This window comes from Oratosquilla oratoria, chromosome 42 (assembly GCF_046742065.1).
Source record: "Oratosquilla oratoria isolate Oo_2021 chromosome 42, ASM4674206v1, whole genome shotgun sequence".
Classification (NCBI taxonomy): Eukaryota; Metazoa; Arthropoda; class Malacostraca; order Stomatopoda; family Squillidae; genus Oratosquilla; species Oratosquilla oratoria.
In genome coordinates this window covers 34,364,061-34,382,004 of record NC_134818.1, presented here as the reverse complement: position 1 = coordinate 34,382,004, position 17,944 = coordinate 34,364,061, and the positions used below count along the sequence as shown (strand labels likewise).

At 38.8% G+C, this 17,944-nt stretch overlaps 1 protein-coding gene across 1 annotated transcript; it reads left to right on the top strand.

Annotated features, from left to right (window-relative positions):
• The first annotated feature begins 2,544 nt into the window (after nt 1-2,544).
• Nucleotides 2,545-10,308, top strand: LOC143021733 (uncharacterized). Its single transcript, XM_076179419.1, has 3 exons — nt 2,545-2,662; nt 7,347-7,447; nt 9,695-10,308. The coding sequence occupies exons 1-3, from the start codon at nt 2,560-2,562 to the stop codon at nt 9,821-9,823; spliced, it is 333 nt and encodes a 110-aa protein (XP_076035534.1). The 5' UTR covers nt 2,545-2,559; the 3' UTR covers nt 9,824-10,308.
• The last annotated feature ends 7,636 nt before the right edge of the window (nt 10,309-17,944 follow it).

Genomic DNA, 17,944 nt, shown 5'->3' with positions numbered 1-17,944 from the left:
GTTTGTCGTCAATCTGTTTGTCTCGCCCACAATCTTGATGATATTTTTGTCGGAGATGAGTTATCCATGACTAATATTCCCAGATCCTTTCATTTGATTTTTGTAACCGCCTTACATTGGCGATCATTTAGTAACCCAGTAACCGGTTTTTTTTTTTTTTTTTTTTTTTTTTTTTACTAATTTCTAATACTTTACATTTTTACGTTCAGGCTCATTTTCCATATTTAGATAAACATGCTGTCTAGCTTTTTTTTTGTAAGAATTTGCAGCCTTCTTCATCTTTATTTCTTATCAAATCTGCATCGTCTGCAAACGTGCTAAATGTAGCCTGTATCTTCTGCCATGTCGTTTGCGTAGATCAAGAATATAATGGAAACCAGAACAGCCTCGATCCTGACATTCTATACTTTATTACTTTTCCCGTGGACCGGTCTTCCATGAACTGTTTCATCATTTGCACAAATCCTGGTTACAGTGGAAGTATTCACATACCTAGAACCCATTTCTATCACCGATAACATTATTTTTGCTCGTGAAACACAGGAGCGTCAATGTGTGTATGTGTATGTGTGTGTGTGTATTTACCTAGTTGTATTTTGCGGGAAGGGGAGCTATGCTCGCAGTGTCTAGTTTGCTTTTAAACTCATGAATGGTTTTTGCGCATACTATTTCATTATCCAGTTTGTTCCAAGTGTCCAAAACTCTATGTGGAAAACTGTTTTTCTTCAGTTCTCTTCTATAGCTATGTTTTTTTATTTTCTTTCCATGTCCTCTTGTGTTTCTCTTGTCCCAGTAAAGTAAGTCCTCTCTATCAAGTATCTCTGTGCCTTTCATGATTCTGTAGATGGTCAATAGGTCACCTCTCTCTCTTCTTTGCTCCAGTGTCGGTAACTCCAGTTTAGCCAATCTCTCCTCGTATGATAGGTTTGCAAGTGCAGGTGCCATTTTTGTAGCTGCTCTCTGGATTCTTTCTATTTTCTTTATATTCTTTTTGGTACTGGGGGACCACAATGTCGCCGCATACTCTAGTCTAGGCCTTATCAATGTAACCAATATTTTTTTTTATCATGTCTTCGTCCAAGTATGCAAATGCCATTTTTATTGATCTTAGCAAGTTGTAAGTCTCCCCGACAATTTTGTTAATCTGTTTATCATAGGACAAGTCGTTTGTGATAATTACTCCCAAGTCTTTTTCGAATCCTACTTTCTTTACTTCCTTGGTTCCAATTGTATATTTTCCTGATATTGTGTTTTTGCTTTTTCCAAACTCCATTATGCTACACTTCTTAGTGTAGCATAATGAAGTTTGTGTGTGTGTGTGTGTGTGTGTGTGTGTGTGTGTGTATGATTCACCATGGTCTTGGATCACGTGTTGGACTCGCGACCGACAGCTATTTCCTTCTCGGAAGAGGGTTCATATATGACCGACGATCTATGGGTGATGCAGTGACCTTACACGCACACACTCACATAACTCCCCGCCCACGAGAGTTGGGTGTGTGTGTGCGTGTAAGGTCACAGCACTACCCATAGATTGGTCATATATGAGCTCTGAACTCTCTTCCGGGAGGGAAATAGCTGTCGATCGCGAGTCCAACACTTGATCCAAGACCATGGTGAATCACACACACACACGTGTGTGTGAGATTCACCTTGGTGAATCACATAAGTGTGTGTGTGTGTGTGTGTGTGTGTTTCACATGTATCAAGCAAGCTTACGAGAACCCCAACCTATTTTCGCAATTATCAGGCGGGCATTTTATGTATTCATTTGTATCTATTTATGTTTTATTTACTTATTTATTTGTCTAAAATAAATCGCATGAGTTGAGTTGGCACAATGAACGAAAACCACGTGGGGTCCAATGCCTGAGCTAATATTTTGTGATAAGTAAATCCTCTTATCTTTTCCCAGTTTTTGAATATATCCTTGTTTGGCACCTGGGCACACCAGTGATACCACCACCACATGATCTTACCAAGTCTTGAAGCACATCACGAGGTCCATGTCTCGCGTCCATACCTCCACTAATTGGCCTCGAACGTGTTACTGAAAGAAAAGCATAATAGCTGTCGATCACGAGTCCAACACGTGATCCAAGACCATGGTGAATCACACACATTGACACTCCTGTGTTTCACGAGCGAAAATAAATTGATCGGCGGCAACCCCTCTCACAGACAGTTGTGATTCATTATCATTTATTATCGGTGATAGAAATGGGTTCTAGGTATGTGATTACTACTGCTGTAACCAGGTACAGTATAATAATGATAATGATAATAATAATAATAATAATAATTACAATAATAATAATGATAATAATAGTAATAATAATAATAATAATAATAATAATAATAATAATAATAATAATAATAATAATAATAATAATAATAGGTTTATTGAAATAGCAGTGATACACTAACAATAATACAATACAGTAATTATATGAGTAATACGCCTAGTCTAAGTTTTACAGTGATACGCTGATAATAATGCAATACAGTAATTATATGACATGCCTAGTCTAGTTTTATAATGAGTTTATTGTGTGAACAATGGATGGAATAGCACTGTTCTTGTATCAGTCAGTCCTCGGTGCTCTGATGGGTTGGATCTTGTTGGAATGTCGTGTGGCGTGGCGGGCGGTTGTGGCGTCAGGTAGGAGGAAGTGACGGTGACGTGGGTGGAACATTAGGTCCTGTCCACACTTCCTTAGTGCCTCACTGTGCTTGTCTGACACTCTTGGCAGGCTGAGGGTGGTGAGGGCGTGCTCGTATCCCTCATACTGACCACCCAAGATAATTCTGCACGCTCTCTTTTGTACTCTCTCTTATTTACTCCTCTGTGTGATGTTGAGTGATGATGACCAGGCTGGGGAGGTGTACATGAGGGTGGAAAGTACGAAGGTGGTGTAGACTCGAAACTGAATGTGAGGATGAAGACCGTGAATGAATCTGGAGGAACCAGATATCACAGGGAGCATTTGATGATCAGCGGCAGAGAAAGGAAAGATGGGTGACCTGGCCTTCCATGAGAACGTCTCACAGAAAAAATAATAATAATAATAATAATAATGTGAGGATGAGGAAGCTGAAGGAAGCTGGGGGAACCAGACTTTCGTAGCGTTGTTGTTTGTGCTCAAGACAATTGTGGTGGTGATGACAGTTGCGATAGTAGTACTGGTGGTAGGCACGGCGGTACTAGTGGTGGACATAGTGGTACTGGTGGTGACAGTTGCGATAGTAGTACTGGTCCCTGACATGGTGGTACTGGTGCGTTTTCATGCTTAGACCTAGGTAGATACGTAAACGAATTCATCTCTCCTGCATGGTATTGCACTTTACAATTTTTATTTGATTTTATGTATCTATTTTCATTATTATTATTATTATTATTATTATTGTTATTATTGGTTGTTTTTGCATGTAGGAGCGAGATGCTAAACATCTCTAGGAATCGGGGAGAAATATACAATGCCCCCAGAATAGAATATTCTGTATTCATACATGTCAACAAAACCTCCTTATTTCGAATTCAATTTTTTTTTCGCCGTCGCATTGAAAAAGTTCAGATCTTTTATATTTGCTTATCGAATGAGATCACGTCCGACACAAGCGAGAGATAACAACGACCTTCTTGCAGCGCAAGGTCAGTTCCACGCCTTGATAGGAAAAGCTGGTCAAAGGCACTATTCCCCGGCCTCCCCAGACTCCAACATTATTATTTTTTTCTATTTACATTATATATGCATACATATATATGTATATGTATGTATGTATATATATATATACATATATATACATATATATATATATATAATATATATATATATATATATATATATATATATATATATATATATATATATATATATATATATATACATATAAGTGACCGTGTTTACTATAACGACAGTACTCCCAACACTGCCATCCCAGAATCCACACTCTGCGGCATGCTAATGTGTTGAAAAAAAGAGATACCCTTTACCTGCTTACGAGCAGAAAAATACCAAGTTGATGGAGTCGCTATGGGTTCTCTGCTTGGAGTCCTATTTCTAAATCTTTATATGGGCTGTATTGAGGAAGAAGTGTTTAATAAAATCGAAAAACCTAAAATCTACTGCCGCTACATTGATGACGTTTTCATAGAAACTACGTGTAGTGATGATATTGAAGTATTGAAAATTTGCCTTTAAGACTCCTCTGGGTTACATTTACAGTACATTTACAGTTGAAAACAGCATAGACGGAACCACGCCATTTTTAGATATACTCATTATACAAAAACAAGACCGATTCACGACTAGTGTACACGTAAAACCCACAAACACCGGACACTGTTTATACGGAAAAGGCGAGTGCATCGAGTGCTGGATTGATGTCGTTAAGTAGACGTCATCCGTTGTCTTCCCGGACAGGATGACGTCGGTAGCACCTTTTGAGTCTGTGTGGATCACGACTGGCCCCTGCCCAGCAGAGAGAGCAGTTCGGGGCCTTGGAGATGGCAGCAAGCTCCGTTTGAAGAGTAGTTTCCGTCACTCACTCTCCATAGCGCGGTCATCCTATTGGCGCTTGTAAAAGCCGCGCCACACCTTCCCGTGAAGGGGTCCACAGAGTCGTCCGTGTATAACGGCAGGCTCGCTAGTGGGGTGATGGACCTTATAGGCCTCAAGGACCATGGATCGCAGCCGTGCCGGGTCGTAATCAGCCTTCCTTCCATTGAGGTGGAAAAGTCTAAAACTGGCGCAGAGAGATCGCCACGAGGGAGGGAGGCATACTTCGGATGAGGGCCGTCTAGAGCACGTCGCCAAACAAATTCTCGGAATTCAAAGGCGCGGATCGCATTCACCGCACGGGCCCTCCACGAGAGACCAGTGGGGTCTCCCGGGGATTCTAGGGCAGTGGTTCTCAAACTTTACCATGCCAAGGACCCCCCCAGATATTTAAGTCCCATCCGAGGACCCCCAGCCAATCAAAAGTTATTATTACCATACCAAGATACCCATTACATGATTATAATGCAGTAAATTTACTATTTGCATATTCCTACACAAAGAAAGTATAAAAATAAGCATTTAAAATATTTTCAAAATTTTGTCGATTTTCGGTTTAAAAACATTTCCATCTTCAGTTCACACTTTCTGTAAGCATAGAATAAAGCTTGAATGAATATAAATATTAATTAGAAAGAAACAAATGAAATATTATGACATATAAAAATGTAATAGAGAAGTGCTGGCTGATTGCACAACAAAATATCGATATCACCGACACTATAATGACAGAATCAGTTTTGTATATTTTTATAATTATATAGTTTTTTCTGGATTTTTTTTTTTTTTTCATTGTGTCGCGGACCCCCTAGGACCTTCTCAGGGACCCCAGTTTGAGAACCACTGTTCTAGGGCACTCAGGAGGGAGGGTTTTACTTCACTCACCCTTGGACAGGTCAAAACTCGAACGAGAAGACATGTAGTTGATCTCTCCGTCCGTAGGTGAAGGGAAATAACCCCCACCTCCTGTCTAAGATTCACCACACTGGGTCATGGAGGGGACTCAATGACAGTGCGAAGAGCCTGGTTTTGCACGACTTCGAGCTTGTCCTACGAACTGGGCCGGAGGGAGATGAAAGCCAAAGCGGCCTAGTCCACCTCCGAGCGTACCGCCGCTTGGATATAGCACATCCGGAGGACCTAGTACCGGCCCCTAGACGGGGAATTTCCATACGGATACATAAATACTTGAGTTGCTTTAGAAAGTGATATGGCCCAAGCTCAAATAATACATGAATTAAAATCTAAATATGATAATGAAAATCAAGGATGTACCGGTAGATTAAGTTGGAACTATACATGAATATGGCCAGGTATGAAAGAAATGGAGTGTATGAGACCCAACAAGCGTTGCTTTCCTGTATAATACAATAAAGTAAGCACACACACACACACTTACATATACACACAACTCGGTGGCGCGGTTGGTATAGAACTAGAATGCCAGTACGGTGGTACCTGGTTCGAATCCTGCCCAGGGCTGAAATAGTTTCAGTATCGCTGCGCTTTGAGTCGTTTCTCCAACTCTCGTGGGCGGGAGTTGGGGATGTGTGTGCGTGTAAGGTCACAGCATTACCCATAGATCGGTCACACGAGCTCTGAGCTCTCTTCCGGGAGGAAAATAGTTGTCGATCACGAGTCCAACACGTGATCCAAAGGCCAAAGTGAATTACACACACACACACACACAGAGTGGGGGGGGGGGGCGAGACCCAACGAGCGTTGCTCCTTCCCTATATAATTAGGTAAATACTGGCAATGTCACCAAAAATGAAGGATAGCAGATGGGGCAAGTTACCGACTGGTTGCCGCCAGATGGGAATCGTTGGGGAGAAAAAGTAGCTTGCATGAGGACGGGAGAGGTGATGGTTCAGCATTCCTCAAGCGAGTCAGGAAATCTAGCGACATTCGGCATCTTTCCCCAAAGAATGTTTTTTTTTTTCTTTTTCTTTTTTTCTGCAATCATATCCACAAACATAGAAATACAGTTAATAAAATGGCGAGCCTGACACAATAAAACACATAACAATTATTTCCATTGTGGTCACAGAACGATAAGATTATTATTTTTTTTTTCTAAGGCTGATGTGGAAACAGAGCGGGATAATTTTGTTTCAGCCTTGAACAATGGATTATTCACGTTTTGTGGCCTGAGATATGGGGGTGGGGAGATAATTGACGGGGCTATACAGCTTATGCGGATGTAGGATCAGTATGCTGGTCCTGTTCGTCAGGTCTGTCTCTAGGAAACACCACAGGGGTCGTCAGTTTTGATGTGGCGTCTGCTGTTACAAGGCGTCCGCATTCTGTCCCGACGCTGAGCTTGCCCAAGAATTCCTTATTTTTTTTCCACCTTCCGTGACCATGATATCGATGGATTTGAGCATTATCATCATCAGCATCTCGGTTGTCGTGAGCATAGGGGTCCTCTCGATGTGTGTTTGGAGTAGTAAAGACAAGAAACGGCGAAGAAAAAGGCGAAAAGTTGATGGAGCATTAGAAGTTGCTGAAGGAGTAGCAACATTTGCTGAAGGAACAACAGAAGTCGATGTTGATAGCACAAGTGTGGGCAGCATAGACTGTAGTGACTGCGACTGTGACTGCTTTGGTTAAATGGCTCACACGACAATGGGCATAGACATAAGATTAGTGTGCTATAATTGGAGTTTTGTTCTTTCATGTGAAGTAATTATACCACTACGAGTATCTTTAGTAACAGCCTAATCGAAATATACGAGTGTAGTTTGCATATGTATATTCTATTTGTTTTCTTCTTGTCGAATATAGTAAAGACGTTTCTTACATCTTACGATTGCGTTGAGGCTAGACATGACTGCAAGATGGTATTGGAAACGACAATGTGTTGCAGGGACCAAGTCTCCATAAAGGTATGATATTGATTAGCACTATCTCTTAGGTAATTAAGTTTATCATAAAGAGATAAGATTACATGATCATAACCTAGAAGACACACACATATGCATATATATACATGTATATATATATATATATATATATATATATATAATATATGTATGTATATATATATATATATATATGTATATATCACGTAGAAACCACTGTTGGAGTAGAAAAGACCCGTTTCCAGTCTTTTCTACTCCAACAGTGGTTTCTACGTTATTGACAAATGTGTGATTACATTTTTCACCTGTAATATATATATATATATATATATATATATTTTTTTTTTTTTTTTTTTTTTTTGGGGGGGGGGCAGCATGTTTTCCTGTAAACATATCTGGTTGAAGAATACAACTGTTTCTGCATTAATTATGTTCTTAATAAGGCTTTCTACTTTTCTGATTGCAGACTTTTGCGTAGAATTTAGCACTGAGATTCTTGTGCCAAAGAGCACAATTAAACACAGCGAGACGTTTTTTTCTTTTAGTTCACGACGTTTCGTATACATTGTACATTTTCAAGTGATAGTTGCATTACAAAAATGAAAGGTTTATGTGACAAAAATTAAGTTACATTTATAATAGGGGAGGTCATAACACATTGTGATGAGGTGCGGGCTACGATACCCGATTTGTAGCATCCCACGGAGTGTGTCTCGACGAAGGAATGATGTAAAAACTAGAAAATGTCACATCACCAATTATGCACTCCGTGAAAATGAATATACACATCTACCAAAATATACATAAATACATACAAATTACACATATACATGCCAATAGGAATAAAGAGTGAATAAATAGATGGATTACAAGTTTTCTGGACAACAATTGGTCACAAAATGATCCATATATAAACACACACACACACACACACACACACACACACACACACACACACACACACACGGGCGGAGATAAGTTGGGTTTGTCTCCTTTCACGTGTAACCCCTGTTCACCTAGCAGTGAGTAGGTACGGGACGTTATTCAAGGAGTTGTGACCTTGCTGTCCCGGTGTGTGGTGTGTGAGTGTTGAAAAGTTTGTGGACAATTGGTTACACATTTTTTATCATAATATTGATTAAAGTTTAGGCTTGTACAAACTTGATAACTTTATCACTAAGAAAATTATAGAATATTCTACAAATCCAATTGTTACCTGGCCTGTGGGGTGATAGCGTCTTGTGTGATCAAATGTCCATATGTGGAAATCTTTTCTCGACCTGTTAATGGAGTATCTTGTGTGACCTACTCATGTCCTTAACTTGTCTCATCCATTATATATAAATATGTACATCTACGTCTTTATCACTCTGCATTCCCTGAAGATGTCTTAAATAGACGAAAACGGTCGGACTAAGTTTATTTCCCAGTGGTTTTTCTGCAAAAATATTTTCACGTGTACTTATGAATTACTTGTATATATATACATATATATATATATATACATATATATATACATATATATATATATATATATATATATATATATATATATATATATATATGTTGGTACATTATGACAAGTTGATGAAGGTGGAAAAAGAAGTCACGGGTCTAGTTCCGAGTTACTGAGTTTATTCCTGACCGGTTTCGCTCTATGCTTCTTCTGAAGAAGCATAGAGCGAAACCGGTCAGGAATAAACTCAGTAACTCGGAACTAGACCCGTGACTTCTTTTTCCACCTTCATCATATATATGTATATATATATATATATATATATATGTATACATATATATCTATATATATATTGCAGTATTTCACAAATGACACGTGAATATAATTTGCAGAAAAAACCCACTGGTACATAAGAAACGTAAACGTAATTTTCTCAGGCTTGTGTGATTTATCTTTCCGTGTTCCCTAAAATATTTTTACTTCTGTAGTATATATACTGTCTGTATCTCCTTTACTGTATTCCTTTAATGATGTCTTACATAGACGAAAACGTTCGGACTACGTTTCTTATTTACAAATGTTTTTTTCTGCAATATATATATATATATATATATATATTTATATATATATTTATATATATATATGTTTGTGTGTGTGTGTGTGTGTGTGTGTGTGTGTGTGTGTGTGTGTGTGTGTGTGTGTGTGTGTGTGTGTGTGTGTGTGTGTGTGTACACGCACACACACGAGCGAAACGAGAGGATACCTATCTGGTATGTACCCACCCCCACTCATCAATAATTTTTTTTTTGCCTCAGCTCCTTGTGGATGAAGGGCCGTCCCACCACCGCCAACTGCCCGGGGCAGAAGTAATACACCTCCACGACTCCGTTCCATCCTCATCAGGTTTGTCTTGGCCAGTGTTGTCGAAGTCTGTGCGCTCCTAGGATTCCGTTTAGGGTGAGGCATACGTCATGCCATATCAACTTTATTTCCCATCTATGTGCTATTTGTATTTTTCTATGTAAAGTAAAAGAAGTTGTATAGTACAATGAGTATCACTTTTTAGGATCACATCAACGATTACCCGCCCCATCCCACCTGTGACACCTCGACGTCATGGGAAAAAACGCTGCCGAGTGTCAGATTGTTTTTATAAATCGTTGTTATACTCCTGAAAAGTGATACTCGTTGTACTATACAATTTCCTTTTTTACACACAAAAATATACAGATGGGAAATAAGAAAGGCATGTACTAAGGTTTGATTTGGTAGAATGGTTAGCAATTACAACGTTCGGAGCGCACAGACATCACTGGAGCAAGACACCAAGGTCATCGTCATATGAAAAGAACCATATTATCCGCCACTTATCAACAGCAGGGTTGCCAGATTCTGAACACAATATTATCGTACATGGACCTCAAAATGATCGTTTTCATGACAAAATTATGGTACTGTTAAAGAAATATCGTTCAAATTATCGTACATTTTGAAGGCTAATATCTATCTCTTGAGATAAATCAAATGTACACTTTGTGCGTCATTTATAAGATTTATCAATATTGAGAAATTCAAATAAATGATCTTTCACAAATTAGTGTTTCATTGGAAATAATCAAATAATCACATTTTAACACATACCATACCTCAATAGCAAATCACATATAATAGGCCTCATCATCAGTGTAATGAAATGAAACACTTTTTTTAAAAGAAAAACTTTCATATTTGTATGTAATTAAAAATAACTATTCATATTCTAGACATAAACTATACCTCATAGCTTATAACATTACTCAGAGTCAGAATGTGAGGTGGTGCTGTATAGTTTCTTACTTTCTTGGCAGCCAAGAGAGAATACATATCATTTGTTGGGTTAAAGTTTTTACAGCATGATCCAGTAGACTTCATACATTCTGTTGCTAGCAGTGTGCCATTTACAGTTGCTGTCTTCAACTTTTTTCTTGCCTTAGTTTTGAAAAGGCAAATTATACTAAAAACTCTTACATTCTGCATTCGAATGTGGTAGGCTAAGAACAGAGAATGCAAACTGAGAGGTGTGTTAAGTTTGGTTTATCTTTTAATAATGCAGCCCCAAACTTATCACCGTCCTATGTATTCAAGGCTAAGTTGTCACACTCCAGTGGCAATATTACCAATTGATCATCCAGTCTTTGCAACAATGAGCTGTCTTCTGGAAGTACAAGAAGGGGCAATTCAGTTACTAAGAGTACCAAAGAAGGAACTGACGGCCTAAAATTCAATGATAAAGCATTAGTTGGAGTGAGACGATTCAGTTTTGAGATGACATTGTCGCTGAAATCATATCTCTTTTTAATTTCACAGCAAGCCACAGACTTGCGACAGCGTTGGAAGTAATCTTGCAGCTCAGATTTTCTTGCAGTTCCTGTAACACTTTTACACCTAGATTCTTATTGTTTCTATTTGGATCTATCAAAGTTCTGTTTTCATTACATATTCTCTCTCCATGAATGAAAAGAGAATATCCTTAAAGAGAACACTTACTTTTTCATGGAGCGCTGTTATCACTGGCTTATCTGACTGAAAGTACTTATCAAAAGTAGTGAACTTTGGCAAAATCCAATCTAAGAAGTAGTAGTACAACTTAATGAAAGGGTCATGTAGAGAGTTGAAAATTAGCTCAGCAGCATCTAGCTTCTCGGATAACCACATATCTGAGAAAAAAAAAAAAAAACGAAGACCTTCCTATTGTTCCAAGATCCTCTGAACAACAGCAACCAATGACAATCACCTCGTCTGTGATGGGTGTACCATCTTGTGGGACTTCAAGTGAAGGAAAGACTGAAATTATACAAACTCACTCTGGCGCTTGGTACTACATTTAAAGAAATTGTACACTTCTCTTGCTAAATCCTCACACCTTCTAGGTAAAATCTTACAAGCCTTGCTGGCACAGAAGTAAGCAGAATGGCAAACATATTTGATTACAGAAAGACCAGGATATTCATTACAGAAGCGACTTGCAACTGAATTGTGAGCTCCCATCATTACGCTGCACCCATTAGCCCCAAGACCCATCATTTGTGTAACTGGGATTTCATATTTCTCAAAGGTCTTCATCATTCCCTCATAGAGATTACTAGCAGTGGCTCCTTTTCCGACATTTTCAGGGTTGGCTGTATTGTAAACTTCACAAAGCCCCCAGAATTTACTTTCAACACGCTCAGTATCATGATCAAAGAATCTTACTACAACACAAGATGCTTTTATGGAACCAACGTCAGTAGACTCGCCCGGAAGAACGCTAAATTTTGTTTCTCTTAGTTTGTGAGCAAGATGCTTTAGTTCTTTTCATAGCAAATTCCTGTGCTATCTTGGAGTCACTGAAAATATCTCTCAAGACCTCTGACAAGTGATCCATTACCTAAGGCACATTATGTGCAGCTAGAACACTTGTCAGCTTTATTTCTGCCCTAGCCACAGGATCTTTTGAGATTTTTTTTTTTCTTAAAGAAGGCTGATACTGGTACGTGCTTGTCCGTTTTACCCTTGAAATATAGGGCTTGATTCACACTATCGGTCCGGTCGCGCTCCGCTCTCGGTCCGGTCCAATATTGTCTCATTAATTTCAGTGGAAGCATTCACACTGGCGCTCTCGCTCTGCTCTCGCTCCGGTCACGGTTCCATCAAAAGATATTTTTACTGGAGCGAGAGCGGACCGTGAGCGCCAGTGTGAACTCAGTTGCCACGGTCCTGCTCCACTCCAGTCGAGATTCAGCCTTTATATAAGCAAGTAGTGTTACCTTCTGTCCTACCAAACCATGGATAATCCAAAGAAAACACCACAATGGGATCATGAGAAAGTTAGATAAAAGATAAAAATACGTTTTCTTTTTATTTATCACTGATACAATGACAGTGTACAGCTAGGATATACATAAGCACCAACCGAATAAAATATAACCTACAAAACTTACTTTTATTTTGTGGATTCAGATGAAATGCTAATGGAATTAGTCAAAAGGTAAACCAGAGCTGTATGACCTGACTTCGCTGCACTACAGTGATAACGTGGCGAAAAGAAGAAGCTGTGTTGAAATAAGCAGGCAGCTGGGTTGTGAAGGTACGAAATTCCATACAATAGCCTAATGTCCACTGTGGAAATGCATTTCCTATCCTCACTAAACAATTTTCCTATACAATAATGTTTGCATACTTATCATATTGCCAAGGTACTGAGAGAAAAAAAAAAATACACATTATTAACCGAAGAAAGAAATTCCATATGTATAATAACAACCTATTATCCACTGCGGAAATGCATCTCCTTAGCTCACTCAACAAATATTCCTTCACAAGTTTGTCTGTCTACTTATATTTTATCATTTTGCCAAGGCATTGAACCAGCTGGGGAGCTGAAATAATCCTTCAGTGTTTCTCTCACGCCAAAAGCCTCCCTTGTAGCATTTCCCCCTCTTCCTCTCATTGGACGTACTGTGTTTGATGGAGGCATGACAACAGTATCTGGTAATGCAACAGCATTTGGGTGTATCAGATTGTGAAGTATGCATGTTGTTGTAATGATTGCATTAGCGTTAGAAGGCATAGCTTTAAGTTTACTTAAATATATTCTGAAGGTTTGCACTAGAATACCAAATGTGCACTCAACTATCCTCCTGGCTCTAGATCAGGGGTTCCCAACCTTTTTGCACTCGCGACCCCTTATCTAAAAATTTGAAACCCATGTGACCCCCTATTTAGGGCTTACTATTATCAGCTTAATTTTTCTTGAATTTTCTGTTAAGGAGAGGAAAAGGAACATCTAAGAAAATGCTGAAAAATGTTGTGATTATTTATTAGCAAATGTAATCACATTGGTCCAACCTGAATTCACAAAGAAGAACATATATTTCTTAAAATTATATTAACATAGGTTTGAACAGCTATCCAACCCAGCTAGTGGGATGCCTGATGCTGCATTTAAGCAGCAAGCTTTGAAATTCGTGGCCGAAAATTTGTTAGAGCCAGTCTCATGTCATCTCCAACATCCAATCTGTTCCTATTCTTTGTTTTTATATTGACAAGAGTGGAAAATCCTGCCTCACACAAGTATGTAGAAGCAAATGGAACAAGGACACGTAAAGCTATCATGCTGACTTTGGAGTATGACTGATACATAGTGCACCAGAACTGAGTCACTGATTTCACCTTGAAGAGATCATGAGCTGAAGAGTCGTTCCTTAGATCCAGAAATTCATCTTGGATTTCATCTGGGATGCTGGATACATCAAGCTCAGTAGAAAATGGGTTCCTTACCAGGGCCTCTTGTTCCTGTGATAGCTCAGGGAAGTAACGCTCGACTTCCTTTTCTAGAGACTGAAGATGTTCGGTAATCTCATCCTTGAGGAACTGATCCAGTTGGATCTGAGACTCATCCATCACTCCACAAAGTTTTTCAAACATAGTGATGTTTCCAAGATTGGTTTTCCGACGCCAGTTCTGCAGTTTGGAAACAAAGGCCCGAAGACTATCTTGAAAAAGGAGAACATGTGTTTCCCTTCCTTGAAGCTTCAAATTGAGCTTGTTCAGCTGGTCAAAAATGTCGGCTAGGTACGCAACCCTTTTATTCCATGCTTCATCTTCGAAGTGAACAACAAGATCTTTCCTTCCTTGAGTCTCCAGGAATAGCTTTATTTCATCTTTCATTTCAAAGACACGATTAATAACGTTTCCTTTCTACAACCAACGTACTGCTGTGTAGAAGAGAAGGACTTCGTGGTCAGCATTCATGTCTTTGCATAGTTCTTTGAATAGGCGAGTGTTGAGTGCTTGAGTCTTCACATAATTTACAATTTTGATTACAGATTTAAGCACTTCCTGCAGAGAGGCAGGGAGAGTCTTACTGGCGAGAGCGTATCGGTGAATCATGCAGTGGATGCCCTTTGCTTGAGGTGCTAGCTTCTTCACTCTCGATTGGAATCCTGATTTCGATCCCAGCATAGCCGGTGCCCCAATCAGCAACGGACATGTGTCATGTGTTGAAAGCGAGCGAGCGCACACACACACACACACACACACACACACACACACACACACACACACACACACAAAAGCTACTTCTAACAAAGCTGCGCGACCCCCCTGCCAAGGTTTCTCGACCCCCCAGGGGATCGCGACCCACCGGTTGGGAACCCCTGCTCTAGATAATCTATAATTAAAAATCCCCTTCTCTACATTATGTTCAGTCTGTGAACCTGGGTAGGGCCTCATCAAATTTTTCTTCAGCGGGAAAGCTTCATCTCCCACTATAACGTATGGTGCAAGTACATTAGTGCCAGGAAGTGCAGCATCTTCTGGTACATTTCAGGTCATCCTCAATTTTGGATAGTATTTTCTCAAATGTTCCTTTGTTCATTCTGAAATAGCTGTGGAATTTACTCTCATCATCAATAAGACGAGGATGCAGAGTATGAAATTCTCCTTCAGTCTTCCTATCTTGCAACATAGGATGAACCCACAATCTCTTTCTTTTTCTATTTTGTTTTCCTTCTTCTTCTTCTTCATCAAGTGCAATAGCGATTATTGCCAACTCAACTCGGCGTCAGAAAAGTCACACATCCTTCGTAACTGATGGTAAGACTTCTACTGGTGTCGAGGGAGGGGCAATGACGGGAGCGATAGCGGAGCGAGAGCAGACCGTACGTGTGAATACCTCAGAACCGAGAGCGGACCGAGAGCGGAGCGCGACCGGACCGATAGTGCGAATCAACCCTAGCAGTACCATATTTCAATTTCAGCATGCTGGCCTGTGATGGCTTAGAATTAAAGTGCATTGCGGTTGTTAAAACGTATCTCTAATCACTGGGACCCATTCAGTGTTGTATATATATATATATATATATATAAATATATATATATATATACATATATTTTTATATATATATATTATATAAATTTATACATATATATATATTATATGAATATATATATATATTTAAATAAATATATAGATATTTATATAATATATATATATATATATATATATATATATATATATATATATATATATATATATATATATATATTGCCTTTTGCGTGATTTTTCGCACTTAGCTCTGCAGTCATAGCAACGTTATAAATTTCACACACACTGGTCAGGCGTTTCCTGTAGCCACGGCTTGAAAGCAGGGTCTATTTCCCATACCTTCCTATATCTTTGTTGACGACGAGACTGAAAGCCTGAAGTAGATGCCTCAGCCTGTCTAGAAGGGCCAGCAGGTGCCTGCGTAGAGTATTAATCACATATGTATTTCACTGCTTGAACTCACGATGCTACACATAATACCATTTGCCTCTTTTACATGAACACTAAGTTATCATTCACTTAAATAATCTTAAATAGCCACTGCTTATTTTTTCAACTTAAAATATTCTATAAAACTATATAATAAACATCGAAAAATATATTACAAATCGTACGAAATGCAGAAAATGATAGTACAAACTGTACGATAATGAGGAACACTATCGTACATCATACATCGTACATGTACGATAATTATTGTACGTTTGGCAACCCTGAATTCAATCGTAGCTCATAAAGCGCGCGCTGCCGCACAACCTCCCACACCGGAACTCAACCCCGGCGACATTCTTTTGGTGTTATTTCCTACCACGGAAGGCGTTATGATATTATGCATAGTGGATGTCCGGGATGCCCGGCATGCCCTGCCCAAGGAAAGACTGGCATGTACATGCCCGACTTACCTGCGGATGCCGACGATATATTGCGATGCCATGCCAGCAATGAGGTCTTAGGGGAGAATTTGGGGTTTTTCTTTTCTATCATTGGATTTCAATGAAATTTGTACCATATTATAAATGTTCTCCGGTAAACATTTTGGCAAATTTTCATTACTTTTGTCATTTAACTTTTTGAGGTATGGCCATTTTTGTCCTTTTTTGACCTTTTTTCGCTTGTTTTCAAAGTTATAGATCTCAAAAACTGTATATCACATAAATTTCAAATTTAGAACCTGAAATGTATGGGTTTTAAATAATGATTTTGTCAATACAGATTTTTTATATTATTTTTGTCTTTTGTTTAATATTTTTTCAAATTCACATGAAAAAACTCAAAATTTTGAAGAAAAAAAAATGCCATTTGCCAACTTAAGACACAAAAAATAAAAATTCCCTATTTTCAAATTTTTAGACAGAGCCTTTAGAATTATATTACCATTTTCAAATACGGTGTATCTTGAAAAATAGCTGAGATCTATTGCTTTAAAGTCTTAAAAACTTTTTTTTCGGGAAATCGCTGTCAAAGTTTAAAATATGTTATACTTTTTTTTTTATTTCTAACAAAGCCTATCCCTGATATTTTTTCTTTTGTGTATCATCATGTTTTCTATGCTCTGTAAACTTCAGAAACAAGAAATACATGATAATTTAGTAATATAAATATGTTTTGTACTCGCCAGTCACCACCACTGCAGGCAATTGCTGGTACCCAGTCCCCTCCCACCACCTTCTGGTGTCAGGATACTATCTATACATGACTATAATAAAAGTATAGTCATGACTATAATAAAAATATAGTCATGCATAATAAAAGGGTATCATCTGGGTTTTGAATTAAAAGCCATCAGGATCATAATCCTTTGAGGGCTTGGCAGTGGCACCTTGCTTCCTCTTCTTGGGTGGCACTGGGGTTGACCTCCTCCTTTCAAAGAAGCTGTCACTTTTGAGTGTGTCAGCTGTTGATGCGAGTCCTATTAATGACAAAACAGAGCCTTCTTCATAACCAAAGTTATGTTGCAAGACTGTTACCTGTGCAGCAAAAACCAATTTGTCCAGTCCAGCGAACTTTGACTTGGAACACTTTCCCCAGAGCTTGGCATGCAAACTTTTATTAGGATTTTGTGTTTGCCTTTGAGACACTTTTCTAGAAGATCTTTTCTTGTTAGGTCTTCATACACACTTTTAATCAGGTCTTGTTCTTCCTGACTGACTCGAATGGCAACTTTCATTGCCTTGTGATCAAAGGTTTCCCCTGCTGCTGTCTTTTTCTTGTAAAAACA